Genomic DNA, 19583 nt, shown 5'->3' with positions numbered 1-19583 from the left:
AGCACCCAGGTTTCTGGCTGGATTTGAGGATGCTCATGTTTGAATGCAGAAATCCAGGCCCAGTGCTCCATCAGGAGGCCCCTTCTCTGAGTGAGTTACATGAGGATGCCTTTAAGGATGCTTATGGCCTCGACCCTGGGTCCTGGTATGTGAGGGCATGGTGTGCAACGGCATTGAAACCAATGAGTTAGATCACTCGGGATTAAGAGAGACTGTTCATATGCAGGGCAGCCAGGCAGGCAATAGGTCCTTGATTTGACAGATGTATACAAATGGGAATTCAGCTACCCTGGAGGAAGTTGGTTCTAGGCTTTCTCTCTTGACCAGATCAACCTCTAAAGCTCCTAGAAAGGAGCCTTGGGAGCAAGGGCCTCCTCAACATGTTTGCCCATCTAAGACAGCCAACCCCTGGCCCCTGGGGCCAGGCCTGGGTTTAGGTCTTTGGTGCCTCAGAAGGCTTCTGGATTCTCTAGCATTATGGGGCTTTCAGCTTCAAGCTCTCAGAGCCAGAGACTCAGCCCTGAACTCTACGCTGAGATAGGTCATATGGTCACCATCCCAGGCAGGGAGAAACACGATTTTCTAAAAAGAGATTATCTACAGGGCAAGGAAGAGGAAGTGGTTCTTGTGGTTGTCAGTAAAATGGAGATAATCACAGCCTTTACCTTGCAAGGCTATTGGAAGTACTGAGACCCCCCTGGTGAAGTACTTAGCACTGTGTGGGGTATGGCATGTGGGGGGGGGGTGACTCAAGATGAGTTTGCCAGCAGCCCTCTCACTTTGAGGGGAGGCTTTCCTGCACTTCTGTAAAAAGGCACAGGATCCTGGAGCTCAGAGCAGTGTAGAGTAGTACAAAAAGTTACCAGTGAGCTCTGCAGCTGCTCTGAGACCCACTGGCTGGCAGGGATCTTTGAAGGCTTTCGTGCTCTGGTTGCTTCTGGGCCCAGTCTGCAAGGGGGAGCATTCCTGCCAGGGGGCAGTGACTCAGCAGGCCTCCTAGGGGCCTCTCAGGTTTGGGGGATGAAATCTCAGCGGGTGTTTCTCCAAGGCTTTGAGTCTTGCTTCTGGAACTTGCTGGCAATAAGAGTTGGAGGAGGCCCTTAGCCACTCTGAGCCATGGTTTTCCCCTTCCTTGCTTTTGGGAGCAACCGTCTAAGCCCTTCCTACCTCTTCATGAGATTGTCGAGATCTAAATGAGAGCATGGATAGGAAAGTGCTCTTTAAAAAAAAAAAAAAAGGAAAGCGCTCTTTAAAACTGATAATTAGAGAAAATGAATTGTTATTAAGGCAGAGTTCCTGCTTTGGAACAGAAAGAGAAGAAGAGGTTTGGCTCTGGGAGGTTAAGGGATGTGCTGAAGCCCAAAACGCTAGGTCGAGGCAGGGCCAGCTTTGTGGAGAGATGGCCTGTCTAGGCTGGAAGGGTCCATGGTCCTTGCCTCACCCCTCACCTGGCCGGGGAACATGGTGAGACACGTCCTGCCCTAGCTGGCTTCCCTCTGGGGAATCCTGGGGTCTTCTTTGCTGGGCTTGTCCTTTCCCTGCAGCAGACTGGGGGTTGGGGGGGCAGTTCTGAGAAGTGGAGGGGATCTGTTGTTAAGTGGGACAATTGACTCACCACATCTGCCCAGTTCTCTGAAGCCAAGGGGTGGCGATTTCTTCCCTCTCTGATGCTTTTAGGAAGACCAGCGCCTGAGCACTTTGGGGCAGGAAGGAACGGCTGGCATGCTGGGAACACTTAGCATGGGAGCCGACCCCACCCTGAAGGGTTGGGTAAACGTCCCTGCATGCTAGTCGAAGATGCTGGTAGCCATCCCAGCTCAGAGCCATTGCATGTGCTGTTCCTTCTGCCTGGAACAGTTTCTCCCAAGCAGTTGCCTCGCCGGCCTATATAGTTCAGGCCTTCACCCGAATGCCACCCCTGCAGAGAGGCCTTCTCTGACCACCAGGCTCAAGCAGAACCTCTCCCTTTTGGCCTTTTCACAATTGGTAATGATATTATTCCATTGTTCAATGGTTTATGGTCTCTGCCCCAACCTGAGGGCCAGGGCTCCGTGTCTCTTACTTGCTTCTTACCCCCCCACGACCTAGTACAGCCTCTGACATGTAGCAGGCTCTCAGTAAATATTTATTAAGTGAGCAAAGGACTGAGTAATAACAACAGTAGCTGCTCTCTGTCGAGGCCTCGGACTGTTCTCATGACTTCCCTGCTCACTCACGAGCACCGAGAGGGGGTGATGTCATTACCATTGGCATCTGACAGGCTTTCCTGAGGTCCACAGCTAGGAAGTGGCAAGGCTGGGATTCATTCAATCCTTGCCACTTCCTCCTAGCTGTGGACCTCCGAGAACGACTGCAGTAGAAGTCCGAGGAACAAGGACTGCATAGAAACACTGCCCTTTTCTCTGTTCCAAGCCATCCAGCCCATGCTCTCAGCTCCCCGGCAGAGCTCATGTAATCGCAGCCCTGTGAGGTTATAATCAAATTCCAGTGGAGTCAGAAAGAGCCTGCAGTCCCCTGACCAGAGTGTTCTAGAGTGGATGATCGCTCTGGGCGTGTGGACTGCCCCCCCCTCCCCTCCCCCCAGCATGGTCCAGCTACCCCCATCCCCACCCCTGCCCCAGGGGGGCCCCCCTCCCTGGGTCTCAGCAGGCAGCACCCTGGTGCTTGTACCAAAGCCAGCCTGCCTTTGACCTCATCCCGAAGTCCCTCCGGGAGCCAGAGCTTACCGAGGCCATCACTGGCCATGCACCGTGCTGGGCCCAGATGGAAAAGGCCTTTCTGGAAGGACTTTCTAGTCTAGTTGGGGGGACGAGCCTGCACTTAACAAGGTTACATGGCAAGATGAGATTGGAATGACAGCTGGAGTCTGTCATTGCACTTGTCGGAGCTGAGGAGCCCTGGGGCGCCCCCGGCTCCCATGCCAGGCACTAGTACGGCCGTAGGGGCCACATGACTGCACCTGCCAAAGACTTTCTCAAGGGACCTGAGTTTCTGTCTGAGTTCTGTTGGTACGTCTGTCCACCTGCCCATCTAACCTTGCCCTTGTGATCAGATCTTGCACCGAAGTGGAGGAGGGGGTGCTGTGTGAGTGGGAGGGGGGTCCGGGCTCCACAGAGCGTCAGAGGCCTGGAGACCTTGGCCCTCTGGGTTCCCCTGTGCTCCCCCAGCTGCTGCCTTGTGCTGCCTGTCCCCGGGGGTGACCTCACCATTTCTGTCCTGTGGCTCTCCACAGGCCTCCACTGTGTTGGGAACCAACGCCTCCCGCCCTTCCCCCCATCCCGCGGGCACACCGCTCCCTCTCCAGCTGGCCCCCGAACCAGCTTCCCTGCTCCTCTGGCTGCCTCGATGTCACTGGGGATTAGTGTGCATTTGTGGCTTTTAGTGGGCCCTCCCCTCCCTGCTGCAGCCTCACCCTCTGGAGCCCAGGGATGGGCTGGGGCCTGGGAGCCCCCTGAACCAGGGAGCAGCCCTGACCATCCTTTTCTCTGTTTTCCCTGACGTCAGAAGGCAGAGTGCTTATTCACTTTGGAAGCGCACTCGCAGGAGCAGAAGAAGAGAGTGTGCTGGTGCCTGTCGGAGAACATCGCCAAGCAGCAACAGCTGGCCGCTTCGCCCCTGGAGAGCAAGGTAAGGGCCTCACCGGTGGCCGCAGCCCTGGCTGCCTGGCTTCCCCTCGGCCAGCCTCGACCCTCAAGGCTCTGATTTGAGCTTGGGACCAGCTTCAGCTTAGGACTTGATTCTGAGCAGCAAGCTCTCGGCAGGGACGCCTGTGCTTGAATGTCTCTCCCCTTTGGCATCTCACTGGGTCTACAGAGTCGGTTTTGCGTTGCTCAGGTGGAGTGACAGAGCCTGATGGGGCATGGCCATCTGTTCTCGGCTCTGTTCGATGGCTTGCCTATGGCCAGGTCTCATTTGGGTTGGCCTGCTGCTGCCTGGCATGTCGTGCCCAGGGGGAGCACACTGGTGTTTAACACTGGCCGAGGGCAGGCATCTTTGGGAGGAGGTATCTGCGTCAGAAGCTGTCTAGTTTGATGCAGGCCATGGCCAAGTGGACCCAAGTGGAGTTTGCTGGGGACTGGGGGCTGGCCAGCAGAGCATCAGGGAAGATTAGGGCCTCCCAGCAGAGGCTGACCTGGGATAGGCGCCCCTCAGCTGGCCTGGTGCCCGTGGAGGGGATGGGAGCCAGATCACAGCCTTGCCCTTTGTCGGCTCCATGCCAACCACAAGGCACAGTTGTAGTTCCCATTTGTGAGTCACGCAGGTGACTTCTCTTTGGTGAGAGTGTTGGCCATTTGGGGATTTGGTCTGGTTGGCTGCGTAAGGATCTGAGTGGTTGGTCTGCTGGCTCAGGGGGAGAGGATGAATGAAAGTGCGTGGCAGCCGGTAGACTGGCTGCCCTATTTCTTCTCCCCTGTGCGTTCAGCGGGCATATGGGGGCTGTGGGGACAGGCCTGCTAAGGCAGGAGATTTCTGGCAGCCTCTGGAGCGGCCATGGGGGACAGCAGCTCCCCAGCTATCCCCTAAGGAAGGGAATGATGATCTGAGAATTCTGGAATCTCAGATGTGGAAATTATTTTGTTTTATACTTGGCAGGGGGCAAGAGTAACTTTGTGGAGGGAGGATAGTGGGAAGAGCATGGACTTCGAATCACAGTCTACTGCTGACTGGCGGTGTGACCTTGGGCAAGTCGTTCTACTACTCAGTGCTTTGGTGTCCTCATCTGGGAACAACAGTTCCTCCTCCAAAGGGCTGCCGGGAGAGTCAAATGAGATGGTGCATACACAGCTCACGGCACAGTGCCTGGTATGCAGCAGGCGCTCAACCACAGTGGTGGGGAGTGCACTGCCCCACCTCTGCCCCCGCTCCTTGTCGCTACCTTCCTATCTCCAGGTTCTTCTATGAACACAGACCGGTGGCGGAGGCTGTAGGCTGCTTGGCTTGGTCACAGTCAGAAACCAGGCCATTCCCTTCGCTGGGGCAGTCCCTGGGAGGATCCATGGCTGAACTCATGCCCCACCCCCACCCAGCTTTCTTACGTTATTGGCCTTAGCTCCTTCTAGTCTGGGGGGGGGAGAATTCTTTCTGCTTCAACTTCAGAGTTTGCAGGCTCTGAAGTGTGCTGCCAACATCCTCTCAGCGCCTCGGGCGATCTCTCCATCTTCAGTTGGGAGGACACTTTGAGCGACTGAAGAGAGTCTGAGTTTCTGAGACAGGCTCTGGGCCCTGCAGGCTGTGGATGTGGCTGGCTGACACCGGAAGGGCCCTAGCGGCTGGGGCCTGGCTTCAGGGCCATGCCAAGACCCATGGGCACCCTGGGCTGGCCACAGACACCTCTTCAAATCAAAACGCTTTACACGTGTGTTTTTAATGGAGCAGCTGTGTGTTGGGTGGGAGGAGGTTAAAGCATGGGGACAACTTCAGAACTGCCTCCTTGCCTGAGAACCCGACCCTGCTGCCGTCCTGCACACCCCACTGGCCCACCTTCCTTAGAAGGCAGTTACGTAACCATCTTTTGTTCGGCCCGGAGGCCCCTTGGGGTCTCAAGCCCAACCTCCCCCACCCCTAACCCCCACCGTACCCACTTAAGGAGTCTTAGTGGCTTAGTCCTCCTGGTCATTTACAAAAAGCTCCCCGAGAGACTTTCTGGTAACTATGATTTTCTCCAGTCCCATGGAGCTCCAGGAGGGCTTTCGCATCCTTAGCAACTTGGCCTGGTGGCCATCCAGCCAACCCACACCTGCACGCAGCTCCTCCGGGTCCTGGCAGCCTCAGAGGTGACCATGAAGGACCTTGCCGAGGGTGGGGCCACAGCCATTCTGCTAAGGTTGCTGACTTCCAGGGAGAGAGAAGAGGGAAGGCCAGGCAAAGCTCAGGCCCCAGCGTCTTGTTCAAGTGAGCAGAAAGTCTCACTTGATTGATTTGTCCAGACTGAGTAGCATGCCTTTTTTTTTTTTTTTTTAATGCCTTTTCTTTGTTCTTTCTGAGAATGCTCCGCCTTCTGCTGCATGAGGGAAACCTTTGCCCAGGCTGTTCCCTGCCCTAACTCAGATGCCTCTCTGGGGAAAGAGGGGCTTGCAAGGCTACTCCCCAAAGTCCCATGCCGCCCTTTCTCAACCCTGTTCAGTAGCGTCTGCCGATAACCTTGGAATGGGGGACCCTCACACCTCTCAAGGGTTGCAAAGTTCTTTCCAAATTTGCAAAACATAAATGGGAACATGAAATGCTTGTTGGAAAAGGTAGAGGGAGGTCGGAGAAGATGGATTCGAAGAACAAGAGAGGCAGGTGTGCCACTACCTGCCGTGTGACCTCTGGCAGCTGCTTCCTCAGCAGTCCCACTCGTGCATAGGTCAGCTGGCCCTTTCTTGCTCTTTGAACTTTGAGATCTTCCTGAAAGTTCACCATGGAAGATTATCATGGAGGGCCTTGGGTCATGCAGTCTCTGGATGATTTCCGCATGACTTGGTTGCCTGTGAACTCTACAGCCTGTAGGGGCCAGGTCCTTGGGTCTCCTCTCAGGGGTGGGGCAGTCACAGGCTTTCGGTGCTGTCTTGGGGTGCCTGGGGGCTGCTGGGGGGGGCGGGCTCCAGCTGTGGTAGTGCAGACACAACGAGGCAGGCAGCGTCCAGCCCACACCCCTTCTCTGGGAGCTCCGTTGCCTTTCTCAGCTCACTCTGAGCTGCCCTGAGTCAGCCTGTGTAAGCTCTCCCTCTCTCTGTAGGAGTGAATGACCCAGCTTCCTTCCACTCACCACACCCTTCTTTCTCATCAGAACTCTGCCCATTGCTTCAGCATCTATTCCTGGAGGGAACCTACCTTTCTTCTGCCTGGGATAGCTTTTACTCGACTCCCGGCCACGGGGTGTGCTGGCATGCTTCTACTGTAGAATAATAACTCCCGGGTAGTCCCGCCTGTGGCTGCTGAGATTCTAAGCCAGTAGGGACAAACGGTTGCATGTTATTTTGGTTATTCAAATATACATAATAAATGCCTGCTCTGTGCCAGACACTAGGTTAGGTTCTTTGGGGTCGCAGAGATGGATGAGACCTGTCCTATGGAACTCTTATTTATTTATTTATTTATTTATTTATTTATTTATTTAATTTATTCATGAGAGACACAGACAGAGGGAGAAGCAGGCTCCTCGCAGGGAGGTGGATGTGGGACTTGATCCCAGGACCCCCGGGATCACGCCCTGAGCTGAAGGCAGATGCTCAACTGCTGAGCCACCGAGGCTTCCCGGAACTCTGTTAATTGGGCAGAGGTGACTAGGAATGGCACTCCATGCTTTAAAGGCTGTGCCTGTTGGGTCCTAAGAGCGGTCCAGTGAGGTCCAGAGTGGTCTGGGCTGCACATTCATCGTCCACTCTCTGAACCTGCCCCCGAGCCCCCACTACACGCACAGCGCTGGCCTGGGCCACGGGAAGCCTGAGGAGAGTAGGCTTCCGACAGCCACCAGGCGTATGAGAGGAAACGCAGGGCAGCAGGTAACTGCTCTGTTCTCTGGGTGCACCCTGGACTCCACGGTGGGAATGCACAGATGGATCGGCCACACTCTTCCCTTGCGAGATCGCAGTCCAGTGGTGAGACAGATATGCCAACAGATTGCTCACAAGTAATACGGCGAGTGGTATGGGAGGTGTAAAGTCTTGGCACTCTGTGAGCTCAGGTGAGGCAGCGAGCCTGGCTGAGACTCAGGTGTTTTCATCAGTAAAGTGGCTGGATTGACAGGGTTCTCCTGACGATTAAACTCAGGTCATGTGTGCACAAGAAGAACTCCATGAACTAGCTGCTCTTGTTACCGTTTCAAAGCTATGTTTATATAGGAAGATTCATCTAGTGGCCTTGCTTGTTGAAGCTGAATGCTGCTGCTCTGAGCACATGGGATGACCGCTCCATGTCACTGCCTGGTAACCACCTGCTGTATTCCGGGGCCCAGGCAGGGAAACTGAGGCCTCCTGTGTCTGCTCTGGCTCTGAGACTTCTCCCACAAGTGACGCCTTGTCATCTCCACTGGTCAGCTAGAGGCGGGGCCCCGGAGGTGCCAGGGTCTGTCCGAGCTCCGTAGAAAGGAACAGGGACAGGTCCTGGAGTCAGGCAGCCCCGGCCAGAGTAGACAGCGAGCTAATTCCAGTTCTGTCTGGTTCCACAGAAACTCCACCCTTATGGCTCTCTCCAGCAGGAGATGGGGCCGGCCAACTCAACCAATGCTACCCAGGATAGAAGCTTTACCTCATCAGGACAGACTCTGATTGGCTGAGCAAACCCAAGGGCGGGACTCTGCTTCTGGCAACTTAACCCTTTGTTGGGCATCCCCTACCACACAGTAACCTCACCTCAACTGGACCCAAAGCGGAGGACCAAGATGGTGGGCCTAGGGTCACCTGAAGGCAGTGGCCCCACGGGTGTGTGTGGACTGGCATCAGAAGGACCACAGTGGTACGAGCGGCCCTGTGGGCACGTGCAGACTGGCATCAGAAAGTCCCACATGGAGAAGACTCAAACTTTCTCCCTACAAGGAAAAAGGAGAAGAAATAGTATCTGGGCTTCCCATGACTCCAGTGCCTGCCTTGGGGGCAGCGGGAGAGGTTGGCAGAGGTCAGCCCTGACGGAGAACCATGGCCTCGGCCTCCACTGCCAGAGGATGTCCCCACTCAATCACTTCTTCATCTGTTCTCATTCCTTCCTTCCTTCCTTCATGCAGCAGATATTTTGAAGGGGTGGGGCGGGGGGGCATCTACTTTGTGCCAGGCTCTGGGCTAGGAGCTAGGGATTCTGTGGAGAATGAGGTGGACATGGCCTCCACTCTTGTCATGATTTCAGTTCTAGTAGGAGAGTGAGCGTTAAATAGCTCAACACCAACACACACGCAACACGTACACGTACACACACATGATTACAAGCTGATGAAGAAAAGGATTCCTTTAAGAGAGAATATGATTTAGGTTGCTGTGGGGAGCGGGGCTAGGGGGTTGGGCAGGGAATATCATCCCTTTGAAGTCAAGACCTGCAGGCCAGAAAGGAGCCAGTCAGGGATTTTGGAAGGAGTGTTCCAGGCCAGTAGAACATCCTGTGGAGAGAACTTGAGATGGGAAAGAGCTTGCCATGCTGGGGCCGACAAAAGCCAGGCCGGTGTGGCCAGTGCTGAGCGTGGAGGCCGACCAGCTGGGTTGGGGCCAGATCATGCAGGGCCGCGGTGGTTAATGTTTCGCTGGTGTCATTCTAGATACAGTGGGAAGCCACTGAAGGCTTTTGAGAAAGGGAGTCAGTCTCAGGTACATTTCTAGAAGATCAGAGAGCCCAAGGTGGCACCCAAGTGGGTGTGAAGAGGTCAGTGAGGGGGGTCCCTCCAGTCTTCCAGGTGAGGGCCAGTGATGGCCTGTCCCAGATAGTGGTTGGAGAGGTAAACATGTGGATTTCCAGATCCTGGGATACGGTGGAGGCTCTGGGATGAGAAGAGAGAGTTCCCTGACACCACCCCCTCCCCCCCGCCCCGCAGCTCCCGGCCCCAGTGTCTCTTCCACTCTGTCTTGTTCTCTCAGTGATGCACATGAGCACTAGAGCCTTCCTTACAGAGCCTCCTCCCAGCCAGGCCTGGGTAGGCACGAGGGCTGAGTTCTAGGAAGGACCCTAGAAATTGGGAGCCACGGGGCCTTCACCTGGCCCAGGTGGGAAAGTTCACAGCCCCCAGGCCTTGGCAGGGGTTGCCGTGCAGTCTCCATCCTGTGCTGAATGGCTGGACAGGAAGCTGCGACACAGCTCTCTGGAAGCTGATTAGGTCTGCTTGCTTCCGAGGTCCCACGGTTCAGGGGCGGGGGCTAGGTGTGGCTCAGCTAAAGGAAGACCTATTGGGGGACAGTGATGAGAGCCCAGCCTGCTCACCACCTGGAACCCGGGGTTGGACAGCTCTCATACCCTTCTCTAACTGCCAAGACCTAGAAGGAGGGAAGCCAGAGGTCACAGGTCTGAGTAATAGAGCTCGAACACAAAAGATATGTGTAGGACCATGGTCACTTGTGTAGAAAAAGGGGCTCCAAGAGGCTAGAGAGATGATGGCTCAGGCCAGAGAAGCCCCTGGACCTTGGATGGTCTCTGCATCATGTCCTGTAAAACCTTCTCAATGTCATTAGGGAGGGCTCTTACGTCTGAGGAGGTTGCTCACCTGCTGTGGTCACTTGAACTCCAAGAAGGATGGCCCAGAAGAGAATACGTCCCTCACCTCCCATTTAGGCAGGATCAGAACAGGGGACGGAATGTATCTGCCGGTGACCAAGCTGATGCCCCAGCCCAGCAGGGGGACAGGCTCGGCCTGCAGCTCGCTTGCGGCGGGGGGCGAGGGCTACATGGTGTCCGCGGGCCCGGACTCAGCCTGCAGGGATCATTCCGAGGGGTGGAGCAGCCGCGTCTGCCCAGACAGGAAGCTGCACTTTGATTTCATTGGACTCCCTTATGAAATGACATTAAGGGGGATGTGGGGCCCAGGACAATCGCCTGTCTGGGAAGGCAGCAAGCTTGATTCTGCAGGACGCGGTGACCCAGTCCGCCCACCAGACAGGTGCGGAGGACAGGAGCTCTGGCCACAGGGAAATAGAGCATCAGAACACGACATCGGGCCCCGGGGACAGGGCTTTCCTCCCAGCTCGTCCTGACAAGCTGCCCACTCGAGTGGTGCTCCTTGCTGGGGTCCTGGGCTGGCTGCCGGGAGGAGCGGACATCGGCTTCTGGGGCATCTCCTCGCCGGGAGCCCATCTCACTGGGGACCGTGGCGAGCCACAGTGCCGCTGCATCTCTGCCTCTCAAATCGATGAAACAATTAATTTGGCTCCACGGGCCCGAGGAGATGAAATATGACGGGGTGGCCGCTGCTCTGCAGGTCCCAGTGCCTCCAGGATGATGGACACGCTCTGGAAGCTGCATCTGAGAGTCATAATCACGGGAAACATGCTGGGCCCCGCCCTCCACATAAATCATGCTAAGAAGCCTTACACAATGGTCTCTTTCCTGATGGCCTAATTGTCTTGGTTTGGTGTCTGGGGCCTGGGAGCCAGGAGGACGGGAGCACACCACTGATTGTTGAAAAGGCCATCTGTGCGATTTGAATACAAAGTGATCCTTTCAGTTCCCCTCACACCCTCTGATCCCGTGTTTTCTTAGGTCTCAGGCGCTGGGTCTTTTGAAACTCTCTCTCTCCTTTAAGTAGCCATGCCCGGTCTCTGCTGGCGAGCTGGGACCTGCTGGAAATAATGACATTTCTTTATGTAGGTCTTGTTCGTTTGCTTATTTAAATTCTTTATTTAAAATGTTTTCATAAGTTCTGAGACCAAAGCCCTCACTTCTCACACACGGCACCCAGTGGGGTCTGCAGAGTGAGGGCGGAGGCAGTCTGGGCAAGGGTTCCCCACAGGGACAGCAGAGCCTTCCGGGGATGGCAGCCGGGATCCCCAGGCCTCCAGCAGCCTCTGGGTACAGGTGAAAGGGACTGAGACTCAGAGAAATGAAATGACCTATCCAAGGTCACACAGCTAGTAAGAGGCTGAACTAATCTTCAAGCCGAAGCCTTTCCACCTAACCCACTGCTCTTCCCAGATGCAAATGGGATGGAAGCCGAGAAGTCAGTAATCTCCTTCTGGAAGAAGCAGGTGGATGATATCCTGCATGTAGAAGCCGTGGCCCTTTAAGCTCTAGAGGAGATGCGTTAGGACAAATGAATGAGATGTCTAATTTTCCACATAGTGAAGAAAGCTTCCAGAGTTCATATGTCTGAGGGGTAGCCCAGAATAGCTCAAGAGCTTCACACCAGATTTGATGTGAAGGGCAAGGGAGACTGGCTCTCAGGGGGCACCAGGGTGGTGGGCTTATGCCCCTTCCCCTCTCGAGTCTGGCCTTCCAGAGGACTGGCCCGCAGACACAGAGTTGGGTACCCAGCAGCAATGGGGCTGTGGCCAGAGGCAGAAAGGGACAGCTATAGGTTTAGGACCTGAGCCCTTGACCCGAGCCCCATCAAGGGCAGGGAGAGAGTCCACACTGCATTCTGGGCCCAGATTTTGTTAATTGACTAGTTCCAACTCTCAACCCCAAGTAACTGGGAGTCAACTGGGCTGGATTTCAGATATCCCCCCGGAAAGCAGGCTTTTCCTGAAGAGGCTCACCTGTCTTCCTGTGTCTCCAGCCTTCTCCCCAGCCCTGCTTGCTGCCCGTCTGCCTCTGGACAGACTGCCCACGTCACCACCTCGCTCTTCACCTGAGCCATGGTGCTGTTTTTGTTTTAGCTCTTAACGAAGACAGGGCAACCTTACCCTCCATCCTGTCTTGACCTTATCTTCCCTCAAGCCTTTCTCTGAACCAGGCCACCACCCTGCAGTTGTTCCCAGGTCCTTGGTACCTTAAAAGGGTAGAATAATAACTCTAGGTGGTTCGATGAGCCCTTACACCGTGACCTCTATCTATTGTCTCTTTAATCCTCACTCCGGCCCTCATGAGGTTCATTATCCCCATTACACACCTACTCTCCTTACAGTCAACTTAGACAAAGATACTGCATCTTAGAGAAATTAAGAAACTTGCCCAAGGTCACACAGCTGGGGTAACTAGGATCGGAACCTGGCGGCCCAGCTGCCGAGCACCTGCTTTGGATTGCTCTGTACTGCTGCCTTCTGACAATCACAGATCGTCCAAGCTGCTTCCAGACCATGTGGGAGGCTATTGTGAGAATAAAGCCCAGGTCTCCTCTTGGTTCTCAAGCCTCTCCCTGGGTGCACCATGCTCCTGCTTTGGGGCTGCAGCCCAGCCACACTGGATTATTTCAACCCTTCTCCAAACTCCCTGTGCACATTCATGTTTTAGCCGTCCTCCCAGAGGTGGCCTGCCCTCCTCTGCTGTCCCTGTCGGCACAATCCTCAACCTTTAAAGCCTGGCCCCTCTCCTGAGACACCGATCTCGGGCATGTCTCAGAAGTCATCGCTTCCTTCTCTGTGTTCCCGTGGTATTTTGTTCATCTTTAGCACGGTGTGTTAAGCAGATATGTCTCATCTGCAAGACTGTGAGTTCTTTGGGAGCCAGTGGCAGTCATATCGATTTCTTATTCTGTTACTGCCCCGTCCTTCGTACATGCTCAGGGGATATCGTGGAATTGATTTGGGTCATACAGTTCAAGCCTCTTGTGTTCTAGAACTTAAATGAGGAGACTGAGTCTCAAGGGACGTGAGCTGGCCATGGTCATGGGACACTGTTAGTGGCCAAGTTAAGTCTCCTGACTGTCTTGGCTGAGAGCTTTGTCTCTTGCGCTCCACTTGGTGAGACCAGAGCCCGGAACCCCACCTGGTTTAGTAAGCAATCTGGCCAGGCTGATTTCAGGGTCATGGGTACTACCGTGTTCCGTGCTGACTCCTGGCATCCTCAGAGGCAAAGGAGAACTGACCAGAGCTGCTCCCATGGTTCACTTCCCCAGGTGTGTGGAGCTTCCCTCTCACTGAACCCCTTGCCCTCGGAGAAAACCAGAGCAGGATTCTGAGGATCTTGGTTTGAATCCTGATGTTATTGGTAACGTACTGTGTGACTTTGGGCAAATTACTTTATCTCTCTGATCATCGGTTTCTTTACCAAGAAAAATGAGGCAGTTGAGTCTAGATGAGCTCCAGGAATCATCTTCAAAGCCTCGGGACCCTGATAGCAAGCAGGTTAAAGGAAGAAAGAAAACAGACGTTCTGGTCTTCACTTTGAAACAAGATGTACGTGCTGTGAATATATGCAAATGCTGTATGTGGTTAGTATTCACCATGTACTCGAGACACATAAGGATACTTACGGATCTTGTACAGGAAGGGATCCCTGTCATGGGTACACAAATTATAAGCACACTCCTGACTCCTCCCCACCCCAAGGTGCCTCCTTCCGGACTGGGCCCTGGGAAACCAGTACAAGGAGCTTTCCAAGCCCAAATCCTCCCCTCTTCTTTCCTCCTTTCTACTCACCGACTGTTTTGTTTGAACTTCACATATATATGTGGGCACTTATGTTCTTTCAACCTTTCCAACTGGGAAAGGGCCCATGGCCTGAGGCTAACTTTCAAGTGGAATTTATGGTAACCAAAATGCGGGGCCTTTCATTTCTCGTGTGATCAGAAATCTCTTTTAGATTCCGCCCCAGAAGTCACCACTGACTTCTTCTTATTGCCTTTAATGTGTATCTTCTTTCATACAAGCACTGCTCCAGGTAAATTTTCTACCAACAGTGTCTTTTAAATGTGAGTGGCTTCCTCTGATAGTGTTTGGCTGTTGCTCCTTGTGGAAGAACATTAAGGGTTAAGTAGGCTAGCCTAAGAAGCCGACCACCACTTATAACACAGTTTTCAGTGGGAGAATGCGTTCTGAGATCCATAATCAACTCTCAGATGGACTTTGAGAACACAGCTCAACACATACCCCAAAGCCGATGAATATTTTATGAATGACTAGAATTTTGATAGAACCATTGAACCTTTGAACGTGGAGCTGAAAAGCCTCCCTCTTCCCACACCAAGATCAGTTGACGAACAAGCTGATTTATAGAAACCAAGACCAAAAGAGAGGCAAGAAGTTGGCCAAGAGCCAAGCAGTTGGTGCTAGAACTGGAAGTGGGGCCCAAGCCTTTCGTTTCTAGGCCAGTGTTCCTCCTCAGTGACTTTTGAGGAGTCGACCAGGTTGGGGGTGGGGAGGGGCACAGATGTCCTAGAGATGCTCTCCTTGTCTCACTCAGCTCACTGTGTTGTCATTAGGAAAAATTAAGTCACCACTTGGGGCTGTAATGGAACTAGTGAGAAATGGCCTGGCTAATGGCGTAGGGGGAGGTCGTCTAGTCGGCTGGCTGGTCTATAAATTCCTGCGGTGTTCCTGCCCGAGCAGAATGAATGGGGCTGCTGTTTTACCTGGAGCTCCGAGCATGGTGGAGATGCTCCCTGTGCTCTGTTCTAAAAATAGTGGTGGGAATGGAGCTGAGGGGAAGAGGAGGGGGCTCCTTTGGGAGCTGGGTGGGGCGCCTCACCCCCTTCCTCTTCCTGCCAGGCCCTATGTGAGGAAGAGCCGCAGGTTGAGAGGATTGAGATCTGGGAGGGTCCTGGAGCCATCAACCCTCACACCCCGTCCTCACACAGAAGAGGAGGCCCTACTAGGCCCCAGGAGGGGAAAGGACTGGCGAGCAGTCGATGAGCCCAGGGAGGAGGTCCCCGCTGGCAGACTCTTTTCCCCCTGCTGCTCAGCAGGGCAGCTGCAGTCTGTGAGGTTTTCTCTCACTGCCTCTGGGCGTGCACAGAGCCTGGGAACTCCTGGGGCCGGATGTGGTTGGGCTTCCTGAGAGTCGCCCAGCAGGCGAGGAGCACCGGCTAGTCTGCCCCAAGCCCTGACCTCTGCCAGTGGGCCTTCCAGCGCCACGCCTTCCCTTTGCCGGCGTCCCCACCCTTGCTAACTTGCTCTTCTGTCGCCTTCTGGACTGTCTGCAGGGACGGAGGACAAAGGCCTACAGGACAGAGGGCCTACTAGCTCAGGACCTTTCTCTACCCTTCTCAGGAACAAGGAGACCCAGCTAAGGTAGAGGCAGGGGCCTGGGTTCAAACCTCAGCTCTGCTTCTCCCTAGCTGGGCTGTTAGTAGTGGGCCACCTAGCATCTGTCAAATGAGATGAGGACCCCTATCCCACCGGATTCTTGGGCTGTGCAAAGTGCCTGGAATGTAGGAGGTACTCAGCACTGCTAGCTGTCATCGCTAGATCAAGCATGAACACAGGCTTGACTTCCTGCAACCCTCCTTCTTGGGGCTTCTACCAGTGGAGGCATGGCAGACGTTTGTCGGTTTGTTTTTTAAATGCAGGTGACTTTTGTCATGTTGTTGCAAAAGTGATTTGTATTTTATTATGAAGAAAACATTGAATACGGTTGAACCAGAAGAAGGACATGAAGTTCACTCTTAATCGCAACACCCAGAGATAACCACTGTTAACATTTTGGGGTGATCCTGTCAGGCATTTGTTTATACACACATATATCTACTTTGCAAATTGGGTTACTGGTGCACACAACTTTCTCACTTGTTTTTTTCCATTCAGCAATGTAGTGTATTCATGTTTCCATGTCAATAAATATTCTTCTACAGCACCTGGGGAGTATTTCATTGTGTAGGCGAAATAGTTTTATCTAAATAATCTCCAGTAGTTCGACATTTGCGTAGTTGCCAATTTTTCTTTTCCCTTTCTTAAAGATTTTATTTATTTGAGAGAGAGAGACAGAGACAGAGAAAGAACGTGTGTGCATGAATGGGAGGAGCACAGGGAGGGAATCTCAAGCAGACTCCCCACTGAGCAAGGGGTCCTATACAGGCTCAATCTCATGACCCATAAGATCACGACCTGAGCTGAAACAAAGAGACAGGGGCTCACCCAACTGAGCCACCCAGGTGCCTCTCCAATTTTTCACTGTTACAAAAACCTACGATAAAAATTGTTATAGGCATATCTTGGTATCCCCAGCATCATCCAGTGTACATGTTTGACCCTCCACAAATATTTGTTGAATAAATGAATATTTTTTTTTTTTAGAATAAATTCCAAGGGGGCAGCCCCGGTAGCTCAGTGGTTTGGCACTGCCTTCAGCCCAGGGTGTGATCCTGGAGACCCAGGATCAAGTCCCGTGTTGGGTTTCCTGCATGGAGCCTGCTTCTCCCTCTGCCTGTGTCTCTGCCTCTGTCTCTCATGAATAAATAAATAAAATCTTAAAAAAAAAAAGAATAAATTCCAGGTAGTAGCATTTCCAAGCAGAAGGTGTGTATTTGTAAAAAAGTTTCCTGATACCTATTGTTAAATGACTCCCTGGAATGGTTGTACTGATTTATGGTCAGTACTTTAAAGATTTTATTTATTTATTTGAGAGAGAGAGAGAGAGGGAGAGAGAGACAGAGAGCGCACATGCATGCACAAGCAGGGGGAGGGGCAGGGGGAGAGAGAGAGTCTCAAGTAGGCTCTGCACTAAGCATGGAGCCCGATGCACAGCTTGATCTCCAGACCCTGAGATCATGACCTGAGCTGAAACCAAGGTTTGTTTGTTTATTTATTTATTTATATTTTAAAAAAGATTTATTTATTTGAGAAAGAGAACATGAGCATGGGGAGAAGCAGACTCCCCACTGAGCAGGGAGCCCAACATGGGGCTCCATTCCAGGACCCATGAGACCATGACTTGAGCTGAAGGCAGACATTTAACCAACTGAGCCATTTATTATTTTTAAATTTTTTTAGAGAGGAGCAGGGAAAGGGACAGGCAGGGAAAGAGAGGATCTTTTTTTCTTTTTAAGATTTTATTTATTTATTCATGAGAGACACAGAGAGTGAGGCAGAGACACAGGCAGAGGGAGAAGCAGCCTCGCTGGAGGGAGCCCGATGTGGGACTCGATCCCGGGACTTCAGGATCACGCCCTGGGCCGAAGGCAGATGCTCAACCGCTGAGCCACCCGGGCATCTCTGATTACTAGAGATGTTAAATATTTACTTATTTGCCTTTTAGTCACTTATGTTGCCTATTTTGTGAGTCGTTTGTTCCAGTCTTTTGTACATTTTTTAAATTGGGCTACTTACAGTTTAATTGTTAGTTGACAAGAGCTCTTTATATAATAAGGATTTTTAAAAATGATTTTATTCACTTATATATTCATGAAAGATACAGAGAGAGAGGCAGAGACACAAGCAGAGGGAGGAGTAGGCTCCACACAGGGAGCCCGATGCGGGACTTGACCCCGGGACTCCAGGACCACACCCCGGGCTAAAGGCAGGCACTAAACTGCTCAGCCACCCAGGTATCCCCTAATAAGGATATTTTATTTTTTATTATTGCTTAAAACTACAGATGTCTCAGATTGATAGATAGTCTTGTCTATAAGTTGTTTTGGTAGCAGCTTGTTGAGATATTATTTTTGTGTCATAGAATGCCTTTATTCAAAATACATAATTCAATGTGATATATTCACAGACTTGTGCAATAATCACCACAATCAATATTAGAATCTGCAAAAGAAACCATACCCTGTAGCGGTCACCCCCACCCCCCATCTCCTTCAACCCAAGGCAACCACTGAGACATTTTCTGCTTCTATAGGTTTGCCTATTGTGGACAATTCCTATAGATGGAATCCTATAATATTTGGCCTTTGTGGCTGTTTCTTTCACTCAGCGTCATGTTTTCAGGGTCCATCCATGTTATAGAATGTGCCGGTACTTCATTTCTCTCTGTGGCTGAATCATATTTCATGGATGCATGGATGGATCCCTGGATATACCACATTTTATTTGTCTGGTCACCTGTTGATGAACGTTTGAGTTCTTTCTACCTTTTAGCTACTTTGAATAATGCTGCCATAAATGCTTGCGTGCAAGTTTTTGTGTGGACATATGTATTCACTTCTCTTGAACATACACCTAGCACTAGAACCCCTGGATCAAATGGCAGCTTTATGTTTAACCTTCGGAGGACCCGCTAGACTATTACCCAAAGGGACTACATGGTTTTATGTCCCCAGCATCAGTGTATGAGGGTTCCAATTTCTCCGCATCCTCTCGGATAACACTGTTATTTTCCCGTTTTAAAACCCAACACCATCCTAGTGGGTTTGAAGTAGTATCTTGCTGTGGTTTTGAATTGCATTTTTCTGATGACTAATGGTATCTATAAATTTTTAAAGTTTTTTTTTTTTTTTTTTTTACCTTTGGGGTTGTGGTATTTGCCACAGGATTATATAATATTCACCCCCCCCCAAAACAGTATGGTTTATTTTTTAAGTTTTACCCCCTCCTCCTCATTAATATGTCTATTCCTACAGCAGGTTAAGACTTAATTACAGCTATATGGTAGCAGTAGTAGTATACATCCCCAGGCTGCCTTCCCATTATTCCGCAAAATTTCCTCTGAAATTCTACCCCGGAATTCTAGTCTGCCAGAGGTTTTACCCTTACCTTTTCCATAAACATATTTCAATATCAGGCATGACACCAGATCTAGAATAGTTTATCCTCACCTCCGACTACCCATTAGTGAATGTGTCAGCTAACCTATACTTCTCTTTGCTTTCCTCTGTGCCTCCCAGGGATGGTTGAAATCATCTGGAATTTTAGTTTCTGATTATTATCGTTTTCAGACATTAGTCCTGTTATGTTTTAAGAGTCATTTATTTAAATTGCATTTAACTCCTCAATTATGGTATCAGTGGTTAAGTGTAAAAATGTTTCTGACTTCATTGCTTTCCCGTCTCTCAGACACCACACCATCTCGTTCTTGACTCCTTGACTTGGATTCATTTTTTTTCTGGAGAGCTCTCTTGAGTAATTTTTCCAGAAAGGGTCTGTGGGTGGCACAGTTAGTCTTTCTAAGTCTGAAAATATTTGCCCTCATGTTTGAGTCATCCTTTCTCTAAGTAGAGAACTCTAGGCTAGCACTCCTTCTTCTCCAGAAACTTGAGAGCGACGCTCTGGCATTCCAGCATTTAGTGTTGTAAGAAGTGCCGTACTCAGTTGATCCTTTAAAGTTTCTTTATGGAAACAAGCAGGATTTCTCTTTCCATTCTTTGGAATTTAGAA

General features: G+C 51.8%; 1 protein-coding gene across 9 annotated transcripts in view; it reads left to right on the top strand.

Annotated features, from left to right (window-relative positions):
• Positions 1-19583, top strand: part of RGS3 (regulator of G protein signaling 3) — a 122139-nt gene that overhangs the window by 64097 nt on the left and 38459 nt on the right. For 7 of the 9 annotated variants that reach the window (XM_041764688.1, XM_041764689.1, XM_041764686.1 and 4 more), the window contains one exon: positions 3505-3627. In XM_041764688.1, the coding sequence (XP_041620622.1) occupies positions 3505-3627 (123 nt within the window). Of the gene's footprint in view, positions 1-3504; positions 3628-8149; positions 16240-19583 lie in introns of those variants that run through there. The other 2 variants (XM_041764693.1, XM_041764698.1) reach the window with 2 other exon arrangements.

This window comes from Vulpes lagopus, chromosome 7, assembly GCF_018345385.1.
Source record: "Vulpes lagopus strain Blue_001 chromosome 7, ASM1834538v1, whole genome shotgun sequence".
In the NCBI taxonomy this organism is placed as follows: Eukaryota; Metazoa; Chordata; class Mammalia; order Carnivora; family Canidae; genus Vulpes; species Vulpes lagopus.
The sequence above is the reverse complement of the archived record's forward strand: the minus strand, read 5'-3'. Positions and strand labels throughout refer to the sequence as shown.